Genomic DNA, 24,647 nt, shown 5'->3' with positions numbered 1-24,647 from the left:
CGCACTTATACCCAGCGGTTTCATGGCGCTTTAGGGATTACGACCAGCAGATAGCAGCAGGGATAGGCATACTAAGTGGCAAAGGCGCTAGAAAAGAGGAGAGTTTTCAGATTTTTCCCGAACTCTAAGGATTCACATTTATTTATTTTTATCTGAAACTAACTGATTATTTTTCTACATATGTGATAAATGAGCTTTAAACCTGCAGAAAATGCGCGCCTCCTGTTTCACCACATATTCATGACAATACCTTCCAGTCTGATTCAGAAATATAGACTGCATTAAATAAAAGGGAGTGTGCATTTTTCCAGACAATATGCACCTAACATAGGTGTTAGTTCCAGAATTTTCACCCAGTTGAATCTGCCACAAATCAGAAGGAAATTCAAAGTTATGCTGTCCAGAAACGTCAAAATATTGCACACATTGCATCTACTAATCACAACACCACTGATATCAGTAATTAGTGGGTGCAAATTTGAGCATACAATTTGCACCCCTGTTGGAATTGGCACAGAGTGTTAGGGAGAATGTTAGAATGCATACCTTACTGCTCATAGCCCAGCGGAGGCCCAGTAATCCAAACCCGCTCACACTAAATCCATTCCAGAGAAGGAAAGGCTAGAAGTGTTACCATGAGCATCGACGCTGTCTGGTGGGATGATTACATACGTGGAAAATACCCTGCACAATGACGTCCTGATGATAAATTACATTTTCCAGAAGTCCAGTTGATGGTGCCCATCTTGAAATATGGGGTTACCCTTCCTCATGCTTACCAGCATGATAGCTAGACATCTGAGCGACACTGTTGCCAGACCTTGGCACATGGATCCAATATTTTATTATGTAATAACAGGTGCTTTGAGAGTATCAGAGGATTATAGAAATCAAGTCGCGTTGAAAAACAGACTTTTGAACTATTTTGAGGATTTGACTTTGGGCATTGCTAAAGATCTTAGGAACTTTTGTATATAACTTTTAGTTTTAAACTGGGATGGAACGAGAAGAATTATCATGCCAAGATATGCTAAACAAAAAAATGTATGTATATAATTATGCATAATGTACTAAGGGTAGTATATGAAATGCTAATGATGGGAACCACAAAATGTTAATAACTCATAACTACTTTTCAATTAGCATAAGAGTCAAGTAAAAACTAAGCGTATCTTCATTAGAGAGCGCATAGTGGCGAAGTGTGAGGTAGTCATTTTTATCAATAAGTCAGAAGTTATAATGATACATATATAAAGGTTCTCATGTCTTGTTATGCTTCAGTTTCAAGAATAGCAAGTTTCATATTAGAATACAGGGAATCGGTTACACAGAGATATAGCTTACAGATACATGCAGGACTACTAACAGGTTACTAACATCTCTATCGGTGCTTTTCGCTACCACTTAAACCTTCAGACATTTGTATCCAGTACAAATGACAAATCAGAGTGCAGGACCGGTGCCTGTTTTCTCTTTTATCCCATTCTCCTTTCAGAGGTTCTACCAATGGACCTTGTATTCTTGTAACATGTGGTCACTGGTGTAGGTAGTGAGATCATCCACCCAGCCACTATGATGCTGGTCACAGTTACGGGCTATCTAGCTAATTCGTCTTTTGCAGAAAGGCTTGCAGAAAGTTATAGGTTTTTTTCTCAAAAAAGTGAGATGTGGTGCAGTGGCCAGAACGGCTGACTGTGGAGCGCGGGCTCATGGTTCAATCCCCAGCACCGGAAGCAGCTCAGCTCAGCATCATGTGACTCTGGGCAATAGATCACTCAATCTCCCAGACGGCCCCCAGCGCCTTGAAACCCCTACGGGTGATTAGTTCATGCTTTACAAATACAAGTTATAGATTATTATAGAAAGTAATCCCTCTATGGAACATTGAAGGGCTGTTTCAAGGTGGACCATACTTTTTAGACTTGGCATCAACCAGGCAGCTCTGCTTTTGACTAGTTGCAGCTAGCTACGTTGTTTCTTTGTCTTTGTTTAAGTAATTGTTGAAATGTCACCACTCCAGTGTTTCAACATGGTCCACTTTGAATTTGCAGACAAATATAGGTTCAAGGTCATTTAGCAAGCGAAAGGTATTCGATTGCTTTTTGCCACTACATCCACTTGCTGAATGAATGTTATGTTGGTACTGGCTCCTTGGTCCCTGACTGGGTATGTTGTGGTAGATTACTGTCCAGCAATTTAAGAATACCGTCCACCGAAGTTGATGGTACTAAAATGTAATGAGGCCCCACAATGTAATATACACAAGGGATGTTGGTCCACAGACTAGAAGGTCCAGAGTGAGTGTACAAAACACTACAAAGTGGGATCTACTAAGGTCTGTACCAGATGGAAACTTTGTTCCATCAACAATCAAATTAAAACAGTATAGCAATAGATACTCGAAAGTCTTACAGGTAAAGAAAGACTACTTAAAATACACAAAGTGCTCTAAACCTTCCTTTCCCACCATTCCGCTAAGAACTGGAAATCTACAGTCAGTTTCAGCTGCAAGGTAATACAATTTAAGAAACAAATTATTGGCCTGTGAAAATGATAATCAAAATATTTGTGTAAAAAAAGAAATAGATTATTTTGGTAGGTGTTACATAATGTCCTTCCCATGCTCTTAATGAACCCTGAAAACCCCTTTATGTTTTCTCTTGTTTGTGCAAAACCTCACATCCCTTCCTGGCTCTTCAAAGTCGGCTGAGAGTGTTATGACGCTGCTCTAAAATCATCATTAATAAAATAAAAAAAAATCACATCCATTTACAAAGCCGTTTAGCAAGTCTTTGCAGGACGGAACGGAGGACTAGAGGGTAGGAAGTAACAAATCTCTGAGATAATATGCACCTGCAGCCATAGACTCCTTGAAAGGAGCAGCAGTTGATGTCTTTTATGAAATGTCTGTAATCAGTTTTCGTATGTCTTAGTTACATAAAACATGTACTTGAAATAAGGTACTAAAACTGAAATATATGACAACATAAATGTCCAGGACCTGTAACAGATGAAGCAAGGCAGCGCCAAACACAGGCTCACCCTACTTGTCAGTAAAATGTAAAACTTCCATAGGCCAATGCAACACAAGAGGCTCAAATACTAAGAGACTGGAAATTAGGACATGCAAATTAGAAAAACACAGAGGTAAACATTCACCCTGTATGTATGCATGCAGAATACGAGCAACAATCCTCCACGAATCGAGTTCTCCCAAATGCTGCTAAAGAAATTTCTTCTGGACCAAAATATCAGTTAGCGATGGAGGTCTTGTTGCACCCACTGCCTCCTTTGCCTAACACAGAACAGCCAGCCCTATACCCCAGAAGCTTGTTCAATTTCAACTAGTCACCCAACATCCTCTTACTACATCTCTTTGTTGTTACCTAGCTAAGTTGAAGCAACACAATTCCTTAGCGATATCCATATTAATTAGGCCTGGGCAGTGAACTTCGCTCTGTTCACAGAGTTTGCGGAGTTTTCTGCTCTCCGCAGAGCTCGCGGAGTGCAGAAAACTCCGCTTCGCAATGTGAAGCTGAGTTTTTTCCCTGGTTGCAATTGCGAAAGGTAAGTTTGCGATCGTGTACAGTAAGCTCACGAGTGCGAGCTGCCTCTGGGGTATAATTTCTACCCGAGCGGCAGGAATACCAGCACAAACTGCAGTTCTCACTGCACTCCGCCACTTGCGGAACTTTGCAGAGTTTTTTTGTAACTTCGCAGAGTTCTGCATTGCAAAACTCAGTGAACTACGCCCAGGCCGAATTATTAATTAAAAAGCAATACTAATGCAACTCCGTCAACTACACATATTCGGTCAGTTTCCTAGTGGTCATCAAGAAGAATGCAAATATATACACCTTGGAAATCCTTAGTCAATATTACTCCACATGAAAATTAAGCAAAAAACAAAAAATGTGAAAAATATTGAATAAAATCCAAATAATATATTCACAAAATAATAGTAGCTACCATGCCTTCTTTAAGTTACTTTGAATTGTATTTATTAAGGATATTTTTGCTAAGTTCTAACTTTTCCCTTTTCATTTTAAAGTACCACTGCTCATGAATCCTAACTTTTCTCCATATGTAGTACAAACTGATACATTGCCTTGTACTTACCGTGATGAATGATGCTGCTCTCAAACAGTTTCTGCACCAGCTTGACTGCTGTCTCCCTGTCCGTGGCTTCCTTGCGATCAATCAGCCAGTCAATCAGTTCTTTGGCAACAAAGCAATTTGGATATGTCTTTAGATGATGTCTTCTATCTTTGATGACCTTTTCCTCGTGAAGCCTAAGCCTGCAACAAAAGACATCTGTGTAAATAGTCTCTAAACATCATTTAGATCTCATAGTCAACGCAAATGCTATTCTAGATGGAATCATCTTAATCCAGAAACAGTTTAGTTGTCTTACACTGGCAGTCTCATATTAGGCAAAGCAGGTATGTCATAGAACAGAACACCCTGTAGAAGAATGGGGGAGCAGGGCTAGTTGTCATGGTGTTAAGACACGGACGGCGCAAACTCCTCGCCAACCAGGAACCCCCAACCCCTTGCAGCCATCACACGTGCCCTGCTTGCCCCAACAGCACACCCCTGACCTGCCGAGAACCTGGTGGGGCCCACAGGCGATAGCTGGACTGACACGCCACTGTAAAAGAAGACACAGCTGGATTGGGGGTGGCATCCGACACTCCTAATGATGGCGGCCCATAATGTTAGCTACGGTCACAAAGTCGACAGGCTCAGCCCTCTTGCAGCCATACTGCATGCCCCTCCGAGCCTACCGAGAGGCCCCTAGACCACTGACCACAGTGGGGGCCGCGGTCGTTCGGAGGGCCAAACCGCCATGCCAGGCAGCGAGGGAGCCTGTTCGGGTAAGGTGCCCGACGCAATCAAGATGGTGGCCTCCATAGCTAGCAGGGGCCACAGGGACTACGGGCATTGTCCCTGGGTGAAGCCCAGTTTGGAAAGAGAGAGCCCCAAGAATGAAGTGCCATGAGTATCCCTGAAAAGTGGGGTAACCTCACGCTAGAGGACTACATGCAGGGAATCAGGAGCCCTCTCTCAAAGCACTTGACGTTCGTGTGCCGGGTAAGGCTATTCCCCCAACCAAACTCTACTGGTGTCATTGGTAGTAGCTGGGAATCGCGCTGAGTACCCACACCAGTGTTTGGCCCTGAGGGGGTACTTGGAGACAGCCCAGGTAAGCGGAGGTGTTGCAGCCTCTTGGGGCTGGGCACTGTAGCAGGTTACCTCGACTGGGTCCTTCTCCTCCACTCACACGACTGCGCTTGCCGGGCGGCCCCTGGTAATCCCCAATCCACTTGGGGACTGAAGCTTCTGATATAGTTGTTGGGGACCTGAGCTGGACTGATTGGCGATCACTTTGGCTTTACCCGTGACTCTTGCTGTGGGGTTCTTATGTCGACAGGTGCCTCCCAAGAGGGGATCAAGCAGGGTGAGAGTGAAGGTGATACATCTCACATTGAAAGTAAGTTCGACAAACTCCTGGCCTGCGATCAATGCCTCTGGGAACGCCTGGAGGGTAAGATAAATTCCATTGCAGTGGAACTGGGCCTCATCTGAGAGGACTCCCAAGAAACTGTCTGAGAGGGGCAACACTTTGGAGGTCTCTGTGCAGACCCTAAACCTGCAGCCCAAACCACGGAACGCTGCCTTGTGGATTCAGAGGGCCACACGCGACGGCTGGCTGCTCGACTGAACAAGGCCGAGCGCTAAAATAGCGTGCGCAACCCTTATGGCGGTCGAACCTGTCCCTTGGGGAAAGAAAGAGGTGGGGGCACTCCCTCCTCCCCCCAAAAGCAGGGAGGAGGAGGGGCTTGTTTGAGGAGGCACACCTTCTACTCTATAAGTAAGTTCTTTGGGGCGATCATGCAGATGCAACAGCGTGGCCCGGCTCCGTTATAGTGTAAGATTTGTGGTATTTAATTGGGATTGCTGTGTCGGGCAGGGGTGCAGCGTTGGTTTGAAGAATTTCGTGTTCCGCTATTAGCGCCCTGCGGAGATCTAAAAGCCATTTGTGTATGCTGGGCCCTGTCGTCTACTTCCAGGTCATGGCCCGCTGCTGCTGCACAAAATACTTAATGTGCAATCCTAATGAAGGTAGTCCTCACGAAAAATTACATTTCTGGGCAGTCACGGCCTGTCATTGTAAAATGTATACAGATACCTTTCCATTTTATTGAAAAGTTTTGTTTTCAATACAAGGAAGAAAGAAGACATTTTATACAGAATTCAGGATTTGATTTAGTGTTTTTTTGTTTTTTTTTAACGTGGACAGGTTTGAGATATTTTTCACGGTGCTCCAGGTACCTGTTTGTAAAGTGGAAACACTACATGTGCAATCACATAATAATTTTTTATTTTTCTTCCAATTGAATATGGCAGTTTTTGACCTGGATGGTCCATATGTATTGGATGGTACGGACGCTGCTCTGCTGAATGTATATGCCCAAATGTGGACTAGTCAGTTTTCCCCTCCAGCTTGGCCCTTCTCCTTCCGTTGATGCTTCCCTGTGTGAGGTTAGTGGGAGGTGTCATTGAATGTGTAGCAGACCTTGACTTGGCTAGATCGCAGTCGCACCATCCCTTGCACACGCAAAGGCGCATAGGCTGGCAGAGGCTTGCACACCTGGGATCGCAGTGGGGCCTTTTACCTTGCTGGAGGGTGCAGAACCCGGAGACAAGGGGGTATTCCTACCACTCTGGATGGCACATTTAGCAGTAAGGCAATGTGTAGTAGAGTGTCCCAGGGGTGCCCATTATCCCCTCCGTTTACTTTGGCTCTAGATCCATTTGCCCAGACAGTCTGGTGTGGTGGCCATTATCGGGGCTTGCAATTTTCCACTGACTGCCTTCATCTCTCCCTGTACGCAGATGACATTCTTTTATATATGAGAGGGGGAGACTGACCTGGAGGGGGCGGTGGCAGCTTTGATGGATTTTGGGCGCTTCTCTAGCCTGGAGGTAAACTGGAGTACATCCTGCATCTACTCTCTGCGCGGTGATCAGACGTCTCCCGGCTGCCCTGACATTGCGCTGGGAACAAGCCGTCATTCGCTGTTTGAGAGTGGCTATTTACTGTACAGAGGAAATGCTCTACGAGGGTAATTTTGGCAGTGCAATTACTGCCCTAAAATGTTCACTGACCTTCTAGACCACTCTGACACGGTCAGTGGGTGGGCAGATAGCTGTCTCTAACGTGTTGGTACTACCATGCCGCCACTGTCTGTTTGTGGCCCTACCAGTAGAACTTTCACGGTGGTTCTTTTGAGAATTGGATGGTATCCTACTAACACTATACTGGGGAACGCAGCAGAGCTGGGTTGCACTGCAGAAACTGAGATTACCATTTGAGGAGGGTGGGTTGTCCCGATTTCGAACTTCATTATCAGGCAGGACAAATGCAGTGGGTGGCTCAGTGGAGATCTGTGCAGTGAGACAGGGTGGGCCACCGACAACATGGACTGCCCTCTAAGAGACTGTTGCCTAGCATTTTGTTAAAACCTAAGCTCGCCCCCATGGTTCAAGATAAGAATGTACTGATTAGAATGGCTTGCTACGTCTGGGATAGGGCACTACAAAGAACATACACAAACTGCCATTGCCGGTTGCTCAGCGCTGGCAGCGCCTTGGGGGTTGGTCGGGGGTGCGCCGGTAGACACAGACGGGGCTAAACATAGTGGGTGATTCATTTTTGGGGGGCGAGGCATGTTATATTCTTGAGCTGCAGGAGATGTATGACCTCCCAGTGGAGTTTTTTTACTCCCCGGGGCTCTGGTGCATGGGATACACGAGTGGTGGGGTTGAGGCACTGCAAAACCTCCAGGACATGAGTGGCTGTATTATCTATTCCAAATTACAAGCCACGCAAGGGGGGTTAAGTTACTCTACAGGGCTTGGTTGAAGGAGGCACTACTTGACTTTGCATGCTTGCGACAGCGCTGGGAGGAGGACTTAGGGACACCATTGTCTGACACAGCTTGGAGAAGGGCACTAGAACTTACTTCCAAGGTGTCTAGGAATGCTAGCTTCAAACTCATTCAGTTCTACTACTTGCACACGGCGTACCTACCCAGACGTCTACTTGCCAAGTTCACTGGTGCGGCGCTGTCCTGCCCTCGATGCCATGTAGACTATGCAGATTTTTTTCATATGGTGTGGGCTTGCCCGACATTGAAACTGCACTGGACCACTGTCCTCTAGGTTATTTGCCAAGCTACTGATCAGAGCTTGGTTCCACCATTTTTGTTTATAAGGCCTTCATGACCGTGGCGCTTCTCGAAAGGTGCCTGACATATTTGCATATCTCGCGCTTATACGTGCTTACAGACAGCTGAGGATGAACTGGAAATTAGCCTGTGGCCCACATGTATACAGGGATTTGAGCTGGTCAAAGTCTGATCACTCTAATTCCATGGTTAGGTTCTGTGTAACCATACTCCCTGCTGATCACCTTATACAGTACTGGAATGATGGCTCTATGTCACCAGTCGCTCCTGTGCTGAATGATTTGTATTGATTGTTACTCTGATTGCCTACACCACCCCACTGTATTACACAGACCTGTATGTTTTGTTTGCAAATAAAAATATTTTTTAAAAAGCAAGAAAAACACAGAGCACCCCCAAGTGGCATGCTTTCTATTAGTATAATTTTTTATATTTTTGTTGGCAGCAACAAAACATCTTTCCAAGTAATTATTGTTCATTACCTTCAGCTTCTTTTCTTATTTTGATTCATTTTTCACTATACTATTATTAATACTGATATCATATTGTATCTCAATGCTTATATATTAGCTGCTAATAGCATATAAAGTAAAGACACTCATTGTATCAATCTATTAAAAAAAGCTGACTGTGTCCTGCTACAACTAAGTCCTGCGTCTTTTGCTGTTCGTAGGAAGTACACAACAGAATGAACTGATCAATCGTACCATAGAGAAGTGTTTCTACCATGGGCGGCCTTAGGCATGTGTAAGCTGTGCACCTGCACAGGGCCACCAAACCCCAGGGGCCACCTGGCAAATATATATCCTTAATATGATAATGAGGATAGAACTCTCTCCCGGTACATGTTCGAGCTATGGACAATCTTCTTCAGTTCAGACGGGCCATCAAAACCATTTTATTTGTTTAGCTCCCTTGCTGTGTTCTTTGGTCCCCCTGATATTTTGTGGTGTTGTGTTGTGTTGACCTTGTCAAAGCGCTAGGACGCCCCTTTGCTGGGGCAGCTGTGTGCGATAAAAATAAAAATAACATAACATAACATAACATACATATTTGCGTGGTGGCCCCTGGCAGGGATTTAGCGGCCACTTCCAAACAACCACACCCTACTCCCCCCCCCCTTCACTGGCCTCCACGCTCTGCCCCGCCCAGACCCCCTCTTCCGGGGCCTCCTACCTACGCTCCCTGCCCATGGCTGCCATGAGCCTAGAGCTGCCCCTGGTTTCTTCTGTACTGCATTGCAGATGAATGTACATGCCACTAACAAAGGAACAACATACCTTGGTGCACGGGTAGAAAAATACAGTGTAGGTTGTGTAAGGGTGTTTAATAAGAGTGTTATCTCAGGGGAATATCTCTTGGTGTCAAGCGAGATGACCAGGGAGGGCACTCTTATGCTGTCACATGTTGCTAGACTAGAGCGTTTAGAAGCACATGGATAGATCACTTGAGCTTTATATTATTGTTGTGTCTGGCTGAAAAGTGGGATGATTTTGATTGTGGCCCATGTGGGAGGCATGTGGTGTTTTGTGTGTTGAGTTACAGAATGCAGTTCTCACTTCTATTATCATGACCTGCAATTTTGCCTAAAAGGGAATGAAGCAAATACATGAAATTAACAGACTGGTATTGCAAAACAAGTTACACAAGTATAACTGAAATAAAGACATCATTCAAGAGAGGAAATAGGACTCCTCTAAGAGCCTGCTTTTTATTTGACCATAAAAAAACTACAATCTTAAAATAGCAAAGAGGAACATACAATGTTATGCAAATCCCCCTTCTTATGTGGTCAATACATAGTATAAATACAGATAAACAGAATGCAATATGCTATTTATTTAGAAGTGGTGCCTTTGTTCTTTACCAAATCACAAACCAGACCCCAGGCTTACATAATAAGCATTTTCAAAGCCAACAGATTTCACCTATACGAGATTATTGGTTTTGTCAATGTTTTTTAAACATGTTGTACAGCAGCGCGGGCTGAAGTACAACATTGCTTAAAGTGAAAATTTTAAAAAGAGCTATGACGTGGCTAACATTAACCAAGTCATAGTGACTTTTTTCTTTACACCATGTTGCACAGAGGCCCCACTGCTGTGCAATGTTTCTAAAAAAGACTAAACAAAGCTAAATTGTACTCGCATCCGTGAGAGCTATTTGGCTGTGTTAAATTTCTTTTGTGGGGATGGGAAGGTTGGAGCGGGCAGGAATAACCGTGGGTGGGTGTGGGAGGTTGGCAACACAATGGATATAGGGAGGAGGAGAAAGTAACACTAGGGAGGTGTGGGGGAGGGGGTGGAGCAGCAGCACAAGAGAGGGTAGGAGGAGTGTGGGGGTGAAGCAACATCAGGGAAGTGTGAAGAAGAGGGAGGGAGCAGCAACACAACAGAGGGTGTGGGAATGTGGGGGTAAGCAACATGAGCGAGGTGTGGGAGAGGAGGGAGGGACTCGAGACATATACACCATTTAGACTGCATGTAAAAACATTTTCGAAAAGTAACTGCAGGAGTGTGTGATCAGTGGAAGGACACTGGCCGCAGACAGGAAACTGTACTTGGTCCATGCTCCATAGCAGGGGCAAATGCTCGAAGACACAGCGGGAAGTAGGATGCGAGCAGGAGGCAGTGACCAATAAGAAGTAAGGAAACGGGTACAGCTGAGAACAAGCAATGGTAAGTAATGGGCAGGATCTAATCCTGTTTTTTGTTAGCACATTATTTTGTATAGGCAAAATCTTAAATTGACTACTAACACCTTTCCGTGGTAAGAAGGCCTGTGCAGTATTCACAGGGTCTGACTGGAACAGGAAATAGGCCTGGGAAACAAAATAAAAGTGTCCCCCTTTAGTGAATTAGAAAGCTAAAAATGAGGCACATTTTTCCAATTGTGGCAGTTTTAAACTTGCAAAGACAAGCTGTATAGGCGTTTTGCATGGTATGGAAGTCTGCATGGAATTGAGCTTGCTGCAAGCAATGTTTGTTTCAATACCAGGGAAATCAATAGTAAAAACCAGCCAAGCAGACAATAAACAGGCCCACAAACAGTCAGAAAACCAGCCTACACACTGACCTGTCAGACCAGCCCATCAGGCACTCCCTGATTGTCCTATTAATCAGTCCGAACTAGTTGTATAAGAACCTGGTAAAAGAACCCGAAAGCAGGATGACCATACAGAGCATCTCTGAAGATGACCGGCCTCATATATATCTGTCTATATATCTATGAACATCTTCAGCCACACTACGGATCTCCTCTGGACTGACCACAGTTGCGTTCACTTCACCTACAACAAGCCAAAACCCATCAACCACCTCCAACCAACTCTGCAAAGAAACTGGAACAAAATAACCACCGACCAGATCTCAGCATCGCTCCTTCTAAACACCCCAGCCCACTCTTCTAACCCAAACCAAGCCGCCGCCAACCTCACACTATGGTTATCCAACACGGCCAACACCTTAGCACCACTGAAAAAACGTCAAAGCAAACCTGGCAGCAAGAAGGCCTCATGGTTCAACGAGGATCTTAAGAAGTCCAAGAAACTCTGCCGCTCCCTTGAAAAGGCCTGGAAAAAAGACCCAACCACTAGCACCAAGGACGCCTTCAAAAACGCCACCCGCACTCACCACCAACTAATCCGAAAGGCCAAGAAAACAGCATTCAAGGATCGACTTGACAACAACGCCCACAACAGCAAGGAACTTTTCAACATCGTCAAGGAATTTTCCAATCCCTCGGCCAACTCCAACGACATCACCCCCTCTCAAGCCCTCTGCGACTCCCTAGCCTCATTCTTCCACAACAAGATTGCAGACATCCACAACAGCTTCGACAACCAACCCGGAGACCAACCCATCCAACCATTTGCTGAACATCCTCCCCCCGTGAACACCCTTAACGACTGGAACCCAATCTCCACCGAGGACACAATCCGCCTGATGAATTCCATCCACTCAGGATCCCCCACAGACCCATGTCCTCACCACATCTTCAACAAAGCAGACTCCGTCATAGCACCGCACCTCCGAGACGTCATCAACTGCTCCTTCAACTCCGCCTCCTTCCCGGAAGACTGGAAACACGCTGAACTCACCGCCCTTCTGAAAAAACCCACAGCGGACCCCACCGAACTCAAAAATTACCGCCCCATTTCGCTCCTTCCATTCCCGGCCAAAGTCATCGAGAAAGCTGTCAACAACCAGCTCGCCGCTTTCCTCGAATCCAACAAATCACTCGACTCCTCACAATCTGGCTTCCGAGCAAAACACAGCACTGAGACCGCCCTCATCGCTGCAACAGACGACATTCGAACTCTACTGGACAATGGAGACACAGTCGCCCTCATCCTCCTCGACCTCTCTGCAGCATTCGACACAGTCTGCCACAGCACCCTCTTAAAACGCCTCAATAACATCGGAATACAAGGAAAAGCACTTGAATGGATCACCTCGTTCCTCACCGGAAGAACCCAGAGAGTCCGCCTTCCACCATTCAAATCCGAGGCCACTGAAGTCATCTGCGGCGTACCCCAAGGGTCCTCACTCAGCCCCACCCTCTTCAACGTATACATGAGCCCCCTCGCGGCCATCGCACGCCAACACAACCTCAACATCATCTCCTACGCAGACGACACTCAACTAATCCTTTCTCTCACCAATGACCCCAGCACAGCCAAAACTAACCTACACGAAGGAATGAAAGAAGTTGCCGAATGGATGAAACAAAGCCGTCTGAAACTGAACTCAGACAAAACAGAAGTCCTCATCTTAGGCACATCCCCCTCTGCATGGGACGACTCTTGGTGGCCGGAAGCCCTTGGAAAAGCACCCATCCCGACAGACCACGCACGGAACCTAGGCGTCATCCTGGATTCCTCACTCTCAATGAACAGACAAGTCAGCGCCGTATCCTCATCCTGCTTCAACATTCTCCGCATGCTCAAAAAAACATTTCGCTGGATCCCCACCGAAACAAGGAAAACAGTCACCCATGCTCTGGTCACGAGCCGACTGGACTACGGAAACACCCTCTACGCAGGTACTACCGCTAAACTCCAGAAGAAACTCCAACGAATCCAAAACGCCTCAGCCAGGATCATATTAGACATACCGCGCAACGAACACATCTCCGGTCACCTGAAAGACCTCCACTGGCTACCCGTCAATAAGAGAATCACTTTCCGACTGCTAACCCACGCACACAAATCACTCTACGACATCGGACCAGAATGCCTTAACTCACGACTGTCCTTCTACACCCCCTCCCGCCAACTACGTTCTTCCAGCCAAGCCCTCGCCACTGTACCTCGCATCAACAAGACCACCATGGGAGGCAGATCCTACTCATACCTAGCTGCTAAAACATGGAACTCACTCCCCGCTTACCTTCGCCTTACCCAGAACCACCTAGCATTCAGAAAGCAACTTAAAACGTGGATATTTGACAAGTAATCCTCCTCCCCTTTCTAAGCGCCTTGAGACCCTCTGGGTATGTAGTGCGCTATATAAATTATCTGACTTGACTTGACTTGACTGTTTCCAGCATAAGGGCTAAAGTAGGAGATGTTTGGAGTATGTGATAACCTCGCAGGCGAGGAGTGACTTGCTTTGTGAATTAATGTACAGTGCTTATGTTTTTTAGGTCGAGCCTGGGCAGCACATGCGCTGCTCTGCGAAGCATGCTGTATTCGAGTATGGATTTGAAGCTCCTCCCTCTCTCTGTCCATTATTTCATTGGCTTGTTGCATTGTTCTTTGTAAATGATGGCTTTCGAGTACCTCCTTAGTACTGGCTTGTCGTCATTTGTAACCTCCCAAGTGGAAAGGCTCTTTGACTTCTTTTGTTACATGGTACCTCTTATTTAGTCTGTAAGCACTATTGTCTTTAATGAGTTTCTCCTACTGCAGGCACGACATGCTTTCCAAGCAACCAGGGCCAATGGCGGCCACTTCTTTGAATTGGAATATGTCTCGCATTTACGAGAGTTTGAGCTATTGGCACTGTAAATGACAATGCTTTTTATTTATGTGCCAATTATCAAAACAGATAAATAAAAGGCATTGTCATTTACAATGTCAATAGCTTAAACTCTCACAAATGTGAGGCCTATTGCATTGCAAATAATTGTTTATATTGTATTAACAGCATTTATAGAGAAGGGAACAGGACAGAGGGGCAGTGGTGTACTTTAAATAGCAAGCAAACGTATGAATCGGGCTGCTGAAAACCACATGGGGAACACAAAATAGTTTATATGACACAAAGAAAACATACAGGGGCATTTTATTCTTTGGAACTCTGCTCCATTCATTACCTTGACATATTCAAACACTAGACTGCAAGAGTTGTCCATGTATAAAAGAATAGCAGTTGTTGAATGCCAAAGTAAAAGACCATGAATTATGGCAATGAAGCTGGAAGCACCAGTGAAAAGCTTGAGATGGGAACAGCTATTCAGAAACTACTACCAATATGTTCCTAGATTTAAAAGTAGGTGTGAAAAGCAGATGGCCTTAGTGTGCAAACCAACGGCATTGTGGTTTTACTTTTTTCACCATAATGACAACAATGGAGGAGTCAATGCAGCATGTGGGCAGAACAATAACTAATTATTTATGTAATGATCTTTTTTATGGAATGCAACAAGAGTTCTTCACAGGTGGTGTGCTGTGTCACAATTCTGTAAATAAAACATGCTTTTATTATCCAATTTATGGTATTTAAATTACCAATCTTCAGGAGAATGGAAGGCTAAATAGACCTTACTGAGATGTGACCCGGTGACATGCCTGTGTTAAAAGTATCACCATAATAGCATGGTCGAATTATTATTCATAAGCTAGAACTATTAAACATATAACGCATAACAACTTTCATTTGTGAATTAACCAAAGAAAGGTGTATTTTATGCATGGTGTATTTTTACTATCCTACTAAGTAGCACAATTAAAATATGTACAGCGTTAGAGAAAAGGGTCATTCTTAAACAGTCTGCATTCACCCCAAAGGGTCCCTACTCCCCTTTCTGCCAGAGCAAGAACTTGCTTTGGCTGCCATCCAAGGTTATTGAAAAGCTGCCAATGTCCAGGGTGAGCAGGAAGCATCCTTTGGTAAGAAGTGCATCTTATGATGCTCAGATATTTTCCAATTACTTATGCAACTTAGGTATGAAGCCAAAGCACGAGTACAAAGGTAACATCAGGTGATGCCCTCAGTTTGAACATTCATATAAAGGTCTCTATAGGTCAAAGAGAAATTGAAACATTCTAAAACGTACACAGATGTTATAGGTGATTTCATGTAATTTCTGATTTGATCAGCTCTAAGGTGAGGTAACTGTAATTGGATCTGAACAAATGCAAATGCCTGGATATTGTCCATCCATAATTAGAGGAGTGGTAGAGGTTCCATACAGTTTATTTACTCTTAGAAGTTGAAGGATAGAGATCTGGGTGCTGAATCAAGATGCTACTGAAGAGAAGCCAAAAAAACATGCCTAAGCAAGCCTACAACCTGATCCGGCATCTTTCATTCTGCTTGAATGCTAAGCTCTGGATCCAAAACTTAGTAACACCTCTCAGGAGAGTGATACTGGCTCTCTTACAGAATGTGAAAGATCTGGTATGATGGATTTGTAATGGCCACACCTGTTTTCCCTTCTAGAAGAGATATTTGCTGTTATCCTGATACATCAAATGATGTTACAGAAACTGAAGCTCCTATGTGGAATAGATAAGGAGTAGAAATACACAATATACAATTGTTTGTGTACGCTCTTACTTCCAAAGTAATTGTATATTAGATTCCATGTATAATAACTTTTGAGTACGTAACATGTATAAAATGGCTCGTTTACAGGCTCGTTCTTGTAAAGAGGTAAAAGTTCGTCAAGGTAAATGTGAGGTTTACTTTTCTCATCATTAGAGTAGATGCCTGTGACATACTACTACCGTACGGTAAGAAATCTAGCCATGTTGAGTCTTTTCACCTAAACAGATCATGCGGTTCAATGGTTACGACTTACGGACTGCTTAGCAAAATTCGGAGTGTTTTAAAGACACTGTCCGTGTTGGATGAGTCGAAACAATCTTTCTGACTCGCAAACAGCCTTTTTCGACTTATTCAGAATTGCAAAGATTAGGGTGAGTGAGTGGACGACACCTCCTCATTGAGAGTCTCTGCTTTGAGTCTGCAGGTTCTAAACATTCGACATGGGGAGGTAACTTATTTGTCAATGTCCAAAACTTCACTAAAAGACAAGGGTCTCCTATACTGTTGTTCTGCATTTGATATAGAACATTCTTCAGTGGTCCTAAGAGCAACCTAAGAACAGCCAGGACTCCATCGAATGCCAGTTGCCTAAAAGGTTTACAGGTCTTGCACACTGGAAGATTGAGCATAATGGTACACATGTGCAGTTCTGGCAGTGTACTCATTTAATTTTAGAAAGTCACAAAGCAGAATCCAGCCCAGTCACAAGATGTAAAAGGTACATATATACAAATATCAATTAACCTCAACATTAGTTGATAAGATCGGTATAAGAAGCTTGGAGCCGCATACATGGCAAAGTTAGGACCAGGTAAGTGAAGAGATTCAACTTAACCATGATCATCAAAAAGTATGTTGAATGTAGCCAGGGTCACAGGAAGAACGCAGCTCTCTGACCGCATTTTCTGCATAATTATAGACTTCATTCCCATAATTCACTATCTGAAGTTTTCAACAAACACATTGAGTTTTTAGCTTAAACTGATCAAATGTAACATAAAAGTGCCATATGTGGTGCCACTTAGTGACAGATCCTTTGCAAAGGTTGATACCTGATCAAATTTCAATTGCTGAGTGCTACATAAAGGTATTAAGCTGGTACTATGCTAACACAGTGAAATCTTTCCTCAGAAATTATTTACGTGATAAAATGACAACATACTGAAATACTGCCAACAAATATTAAGTTAACCTGCCCCATATTTTAGCAAACAATTAAGGCATGATTGCGGTTGCCTTAAATATACCTTTGTTAAATAACACTTCATCAAACTAGGGACCTTTGAAGGCCACAATGACCTCATATGGTCTCAGTTTTCATCCGTTTCTGTCACAGGCGCTTGGTCTAGCCACACAAGTGGGGTACCATTTTTAACGGCAGATGTCTGAAAATGCTGGGTGATAGGAATTTTGTGACTCCCTACACATTTGAAAGTGCTCAGATACTTAACTGAGTGTCTCAGCGCTGGCTTCAAGGCTATCTGCACACAGTGGCACTATTCCTGTTGGACCATCCAGGTTTTTAGTTTTTTTCTAGAAGATTGATGTCTCAGCTGTTGTATGTAAAACCAAAGGAAGTTTATTCAAAGCAACCGAGCCGAGATAGGAGAAAAGCCTGCCTTCAATACCTTGAGAGAAAAGTGCGTAATTTTAGCCAAAGTTTGAGGCTTGCCGGGCATTCTGGGTGAGAGTTGTACTTATTTACAAAGGCAGAGGTCCTTAGCCAAGGGAAGATTAAAGGAGAATGAATATAGACCAAATGGAACTATATTTTTAAGGAAGTGTCCAGCCGGACAATTTATTATCTTGATAGAAAATGGTCACAACACAATAAACCACAGAGTGTGATGGAAGCGGGACACCAGCCGATGTCCGACTAACACACTAAGGGAGCACAAACAAAGGGGAAGTAGTAGGCAATAACAGGTCATCTGGTTATTGTAAATCATAAAGCAGATAATCCAAAACATACACATATGCATGAAAAATTTGTATCAACTATGCATTTAGTGCATTTAGGTCGACGACGTTTCGAACCTTAAACAATATCGGTTCATCCTCAGGACAAAGAATAATTGCCTAAAGAGTTAACATTCACAGTTGTCCCTACGGTGGGGTGAGGCTGAAAGAGATTCAGCCCGAAAATCAATATGCAACTATATTCAATGGTAACATCCAAGAATTGACTCAATTAGATCGACAGGGAAGATGCCCTCGTTTAGAATTCTGGCAATGTAATGAGCAGGTCCGCAATGGGGGTCCTTGCAGGCATGAAAATTCAGCACGGCTCTAGAAGATTGATGTCTCAGCTGTTGTATGTAAAACCAAAGGAAGTTTATTCAAAGCAACCGAGCCGAGATAGGAGAAAAGCCTGCCTTCAATACCTTGAGAGAAAAGTGCGTAATTTTAGCCAAAGTTTGAGGCTTGCCGGGCATGCTGGGTGAGAGTTGTACGACCCATGAAAGTCAAACCACCCTGAACTCACTGGGGTGTCTAGTTTTCACAAATGTCTAGGTTTGGTACGTTTCGCTGAGTGGTGGCCGAACCCATGCCCAAATACACCCACATAACCAAAATAGGTTAATTTTCCTTGTGAAAAAATGATGTCTTCACATTGTGTTTTATGTCTATTGTGTCAGAGACGATTGGCCCAGCCACACACGTGGGAAACAGTTTTTTTCAGGAGTGTAGGAATGGTGGGTGGTAGAACTTTTGGGGATCTCTAAAGATTTTGGAGATTCCTCTCATAAAAATATAAAAAAATGAAGTGGAAGCCACACAAGTCACACCAATCTGAACTGCCTGGGTGTCTAGTTTTCAGAAATACCTGGGTTTAGTATGTTTCACTTTGTGGCAGCTAAGCTCAGGCCCAAATATGGGTATACAATGAAAAATCATTGTAACCTGCATCTCAACTAAAGTTAGCTCTTGTTACCATGTGTTTATGGACAGCCAGAAAACACTTCATATCACTGTGACCAGAGGGGTCTGACAGACATAATGGTATATCAATTTTGTAAATTGGCCATAAGGGCAAACAATAAAGGTGAAAATGTTGTCACCAGGTTCTATTTTCTCCTACTTATTTTTGTTATTTGTTTATTTCAGTGATTCATTCATTTTGGAAAACCATGACCAATCTACAGAAATTACCTCGGAACTGTTTCCCCCCACAAACTACAAACCACCAAAAAGATGGACTACCGTTTAAAAAAATTCAAAAACTGTGGTATTTTAGTTTTTTTACAACTCTGCAATCTTTCCAGATTTCTATAACAAGCAATGTTAGCACAGCTAAACTTGTGATACCATCTTTAGAAAAAGCATACATTTTCTTGCAAAGCATTTTTTCCCCTTTATCCAAAGAAATTGTTTTATTTATGCAATGTTCTTGTTGCCCCCAGGGAAATCAACAAACCTTGGGTCCTTTAGAGTTCCCAACATGTGGGGAAAAATGCAAATTTGGACTGGATTCCTTTCCAAACCTGCCAACTCACACAGTGCCACACATGTGACACACAATACCAGCTCTTTTCACACGGTTACCCAGTGAGGAACCAATATCACATGGTGGCATGGAAAACGAACTGAAAACCACTGAAAATAGTGGATTTCCAGCTCGTTTTCCAAGGCTTTAAACTGCTGATGTCCATTAAGGAGTGTGAAAACCCAAGTACATTGACACAGTTTCAGCAAGCTTTCATTTTTTGGGGAAAGGAGAAGAGGGCTTGGTTGCAGGGTGGGGGCAAAAGAGCCTCTGAGGAACTTCTGGTACAAGGCCCTGCCTCATCGAAGGCCCTGCCCCCTCCGAAGGCACCGCCCCTTCTCGCACAGTGAGATTTTCGTTCATGTTGGCAGGTCTGCCTTTCACAGAAAGAAATCATGACGGGTAAAGCCTCAGCCAAGGGGTTAAGAAATCTCAAAAGAAGGAAGGATAGGGCTGAGTTCAGAAAATGCATTAACACCAAATATCAATGGCTCTTGCTCCACAAATTCATTCTAATAACACTCTCACTCTTATAACGCAGGGGAGCTTTTCACAAAAAGGTGTTGCATTTCAGCTCAAGAAATAATGTAATCCACAAATGCAAAAGAAAACCATTTGGAAGAAATTTTGCAGTTTCACAAAAACAGCAATAATCCCTCTCTCCAAGGTATTGCTCAATCTCTTGATGTGAAAGGGGAAGCAGTCGGAGAATTCGAGCTTTTAGAGGGCGCCGACAGCTGCCTTCTCTTATCCCTGAGCCAAGAACCCAAAATGTGGTAACTATAGGGCTTAAGTAAGATGTGAACAAGGATACATCTGTCTCAAAGAAAGTAAAAGCTGCTATGTAGAAAGAGAATTGTTCAGACGCTGTCAATAGCCCTCGTCCTTAAAAAATAGATATAATACACACCATGAAATCAAATGACGATAGCTTGCTCAAAGGAAAATGTGAAATACACTCTTTAGAAGGCGGGACACAGTGCAGTGAGGGGGACACTGCACATCCTTCTTCTTAACAGCCAAGAGTATAGATGAAGAAATTAGGTGAAAACGTACATTTCAGAACAAATTATAACAGCAACCGGATTATCTGAAAGGGCAAAAGGTTTAGAATTAATTCAAGAGCTTCTGAAGCTGCCCTAGAAGAATAAAGAGTGAGGATGAAGAATATACCTCCAAAATAAAACTTGAAGATTATATATGTGAAAAGCCTTTTTTTGTAACTCCCTGTTTTAAGAATTATGGCTTTAGACAAGGCCTTTTGATTGTACAGACAAATATATAAAATAGCCAGCTTTATAAAAATAATAATAGCCAGATTTATACAGTGCATGGTTACGCCCAAAAGCGTGTCACCGTGCTAGAGACAGACAGCCCGAAAAGCCTTCTGAAGGTTCCATCCTCAACTGAAGAGGCAGAGAATTCCAGACATTTGCTGCCAAAAACCAACGGAGCAACCGCCCATGCTGGCCTTCCCCACCCTAGGGACTACCGCCATGTTGGTCCCTGAAGACATGAGACTGGAGCTTAAATCGTGGCCCTTCACCATTCAAGCTAGTATTGTGGGCCCCTGTCATTAAACATTAGATGGCAGAAGCCCATAGCTTTAAACGAATTCTCTTGCTGCGTGGCAGCCAGTGCAAGGTAGCGGGCGCGAGTCTCGCCAATATAACAAAATATAATGAGAGAGAGAGAGGGAGAGAGAGAGCGAGAGACTTTCTGCCAGTCCTCTCCAACTATTGGTCTGTTGTTGTGTCATTCACATTTTTCTTCCTTCCACTACAGCGTACAGCATGAGGCAATGGATCAGCCCTCTCAGCCACTGGATAACTCCACTGTGAGAGACATCACTCTGCTCTTTCACAAAGAGCACATTGGCCGAATGCAGTTGTTCAGTGTCAGGGACAACTACAGTAGTGTGCTTTGTGAAGCCAAAAAACAACTTTTACTTTTATTTTTATTTTATTTTTTTAATTGGTCGAGTCCTGGCAGTACTTCAAAAAATGTTACAAAAATCATGACAAAACAAAACATGCACTGACAAAGCCAAAAGGCAGGCAACCAATGCCAAACCAATGGGTTTAGCATGAGGAGGGATACATCTTTCAAATTAAAATGTTATATCTAAAAATAGTACTTTATATTGATAGATAGATAGATAGATAGATAGATAGATAGATAGATAGATAGATAGATAGATAGATAGATAGATAGATAGATAGATAGATAGATAGATAGATAGATATATTGATTGTTGGTTAAGGAGGAGGATAATGTATTGTTATTGTTTTTCCCACACAAATCACATCAAGAAGGTGCCGGCTGGGGAGCAGGGACACTCACCCTGATAAATTTCAGACAGGATCGCGATCTAAACAAGATGGTGCAAGTTGGACCACGTAACTTCAACTGGTGTGAATATGCGCATGTCAATCCCAGGTTGCCGTGCATCAATCTAAAAACATCATCCAAGACATGTGACTTCCAGTTTCCAAAATGCCATGCTCAGTGTTAATGTGAGCGAACACTGACATATTTTAAAATGAATGCTCACTGTATTCAATCAACAATGACAATGCAGTTTACTAGGCTTCAAATATTCACAACATTAAAGTGATAATGGGTTTGGAAAGGCATTACTTCACAAAGCACAGTACATTAGGGAAAAACAACTATTATGCAGCAAAGAGGCTGCAGAGGAAGACAACATCCTTCCTTATAAATCACAAACTGGTTCTCCCCGGGTTACTCCCTGGCATGTGAAAGTTCCAGTAGAAATCAGGAGGACAGCCACACGCTTGAAAAGGAACAGCCTCCACTGCAGTACAGCAGCATCCAGGAATCCACCGAGGATGGATCAGACAGTCACCTGACAATGTAGCTCCATGGATCAGCAGGTAAACGAGGTGAGGCTCTGGTTGGGGAGAGTCAGCTATACCAATGAAGAACAAGCATTGGAAATGCAATAGGTCTCGCATCATTAGAGTTAGTGCTTTTAGAATTGTTTATGGGTTTTTTGTAAATCTTTAGCATTTTTGTTTCCTGTAGCCAATGCTAAAGAATTACAAATAAAAAAAGCCATAACAAGAGAAATGTTGTTGGAAGTCTCATTGGTAGAAAGTGCACGGGCAGTGTTGCTTTCGAAGGGAGTATACTATATAATAACGTTACAAGACAATGTCCCAAGCCTTCACGCAGAAGCACGCAGATTTGATAGTGGCCAATTTAATTTCTCAAACACCTGCTCCTCTTTGCAACTGCTTAAGCATATTTTACCTCACTTATTGGCCACCTTTGATAAAAATCCGATTCCCCCGTCAAAGTAACGCTCCCGTCTTGTCATTAAAGTGCGTGTTCAATGAAATGCTAACATTTCACGGTTCAATGTCAGACAGAGCCGGGGCAGAGGCAAGCTAATCTGCCTCAAAGTCATGTTTTATACACACGATTACAAATGGAGACTTCCTCCCGCTCGGCAGAAAAGCAATCTCAAATCCCCCATCTCTTAAGTATATTCCGAGCAACGGCGACCTGTTCTTTCAGCATTACTGAACCAAGAGATGAAATATGATTGCACCGGGCAGAGATATTGTAAAGGAAAGCCGCCGCACCTCTTGTTTGCATCGTATCAAAACACCTTCTTTTTTTTTTTTTTTTTTTTTTTTTGGAAAACCTTTATTTTTAGGAAAAAGTACACCGCTATTCAGCCATACATCCCGGAGGCCAGGCAGCATTAAGGCAACAGGATAGGTCATGTACCATACCAGAAGCAGGAGCAATCAGGTTTAATTTTTAAATAACATCAAAATCTGAAACAAGTAAACCATAAGGAGAAAGGGCCCAGAAGGCCAAGAAAAAGAAGTGTGCAATAAGCACGGGAGAAAAAGAGGGGAAGAGAGGGTAGGCTGAGGACAATACAGATACAGCGGACTTGCGTGGCGGTAGGAGGTCGGGGGCTGCACACCCAAGGTAACACACTGATAATGGCAACAATGAGGCATGTGGGAAGTAGTACCGCAGGATAGACAATCTGGAACCACAGGTAGGGGGCACTACGGGGAAAGCTGGATCTCGGGATCAAGTTCAACGGGGGGGTCGCAAATATCACCTCTATAAGAGTTCCAGGCACCCCAAACAGATCTCCACATTTTAGGTTTACCCCTGGCTACATACACCGTCTTTTCACGCAGCATGCACCAGTCCATATTAGTTTCCCATAGGCTGAGCGAGGGAGGAGCCGGCGCACCCCATTTCTGGGCGATGTCTCTCTTAGCCACCATATTGCCCAGGGTGATCCAACGGGTCTGTGCAACATTGTAATCGGTCGGGCCCCAGATGTTGAGGAGGCATCTCCGGGCCTCCGCCGGCAGGGCCACACCAGTCACTTCTTCCATAACCTCATGCACACGCTTCCAATAGCGGGCCACATCCGGACACTCCCATATGATGTGCAGGAAGGTCCCAAGCATACCACACCCCCGCCGGCACACGCCATCCATAGAAAGCCCCATACGTAGAAGTCTGGGGCCGGTGACATACACTCTGTGCAGTATCTTCAGCTGCACCAGGCGGAGCCGTGCCGATATGGCCACCTCCCTAGGGGAGGAGATCGCCGATTGCCACTCTTCGTCATCCACCTCTATACCGTCATGCACCCACAGCTCTCTCAGTCGCACCAGCAAATCCACTCTTACATTAATGAGTTTTTTATACGTTAGAGAGATAGCGCTGTCCGGCATATGGCCGTCCAGCACCCGATCTTCCAGGGGGGATGATTCAGGGATAGACTCCCCTTCCGCTACATAGGGAGAGAGGGCATGACTAAGCTGGGCGTGTCGGAAGTATTCCGTCGCCGCCAGTTGGTATTCAGACTGCAGCACCTCAAACGACTTGACCCGTCCTCTGGCTATCATGTCCCCAACCTTGGAAATCCCAATGGTGTCCCACCTGTCGAAGCCCTTAGTATGCCACAGCTTCCCCAGTATATCCGAATCAAACAGCGGAGTGGCCATAGTAACCTTATTATGCCAGCCCAGAGTTTTAGTAATTGTGCGCCATATACGCACCATCGTCATAGTGGGACCTGTCAGTTTCCGATCCAGAGATCCGGAGTACAACGCTCTGTAGTAA

At 44.1% G+C, this 24,647-nt stretch overlaps 1 protein-coding gene across 1 annotated transcript in view; it reads right to left on the bottom strand.

Annotated features, from left to right (window-relative positions):
• DEPTOR (DEP domain containing MTOR interacting protein) overlaps positions 1-24,647 on the bottom strand; it is a 545,002-nt gene that overhangs the window by 297,407 nt on the left and 222,948 nt on the right. The window contains exon 3 of the mRNA XM_086966162.1: positions 4,120-4,298. Within this exon, the coding sequence (XP_086822288.1) occupies positions 4,120-4,298 (179 nt within the window). The remainder of the gene's footprint in view (positions 1-4,119; positions 4,299-24,647) is intronic.

Source organism: Lissotriton vulgaris, chromosome 4_1 (genome assembly GCF_964263255.1).
Source record: "Lissotriton vulgaris chromosome 4_1, aLisVul1.2, whole genome shotgun sequence".
Taxonomy (NCBI): Eukaryota; Metazoa; Chordata; class Amphibia; order Caudata; family Salamandridae; genus Lissotriton; species Lissotriton vulgaris.
Note: the sequence above shows the minus strand (reverse complement) of the source record. Positions and strands in the feature narration are given on the sequence as shown.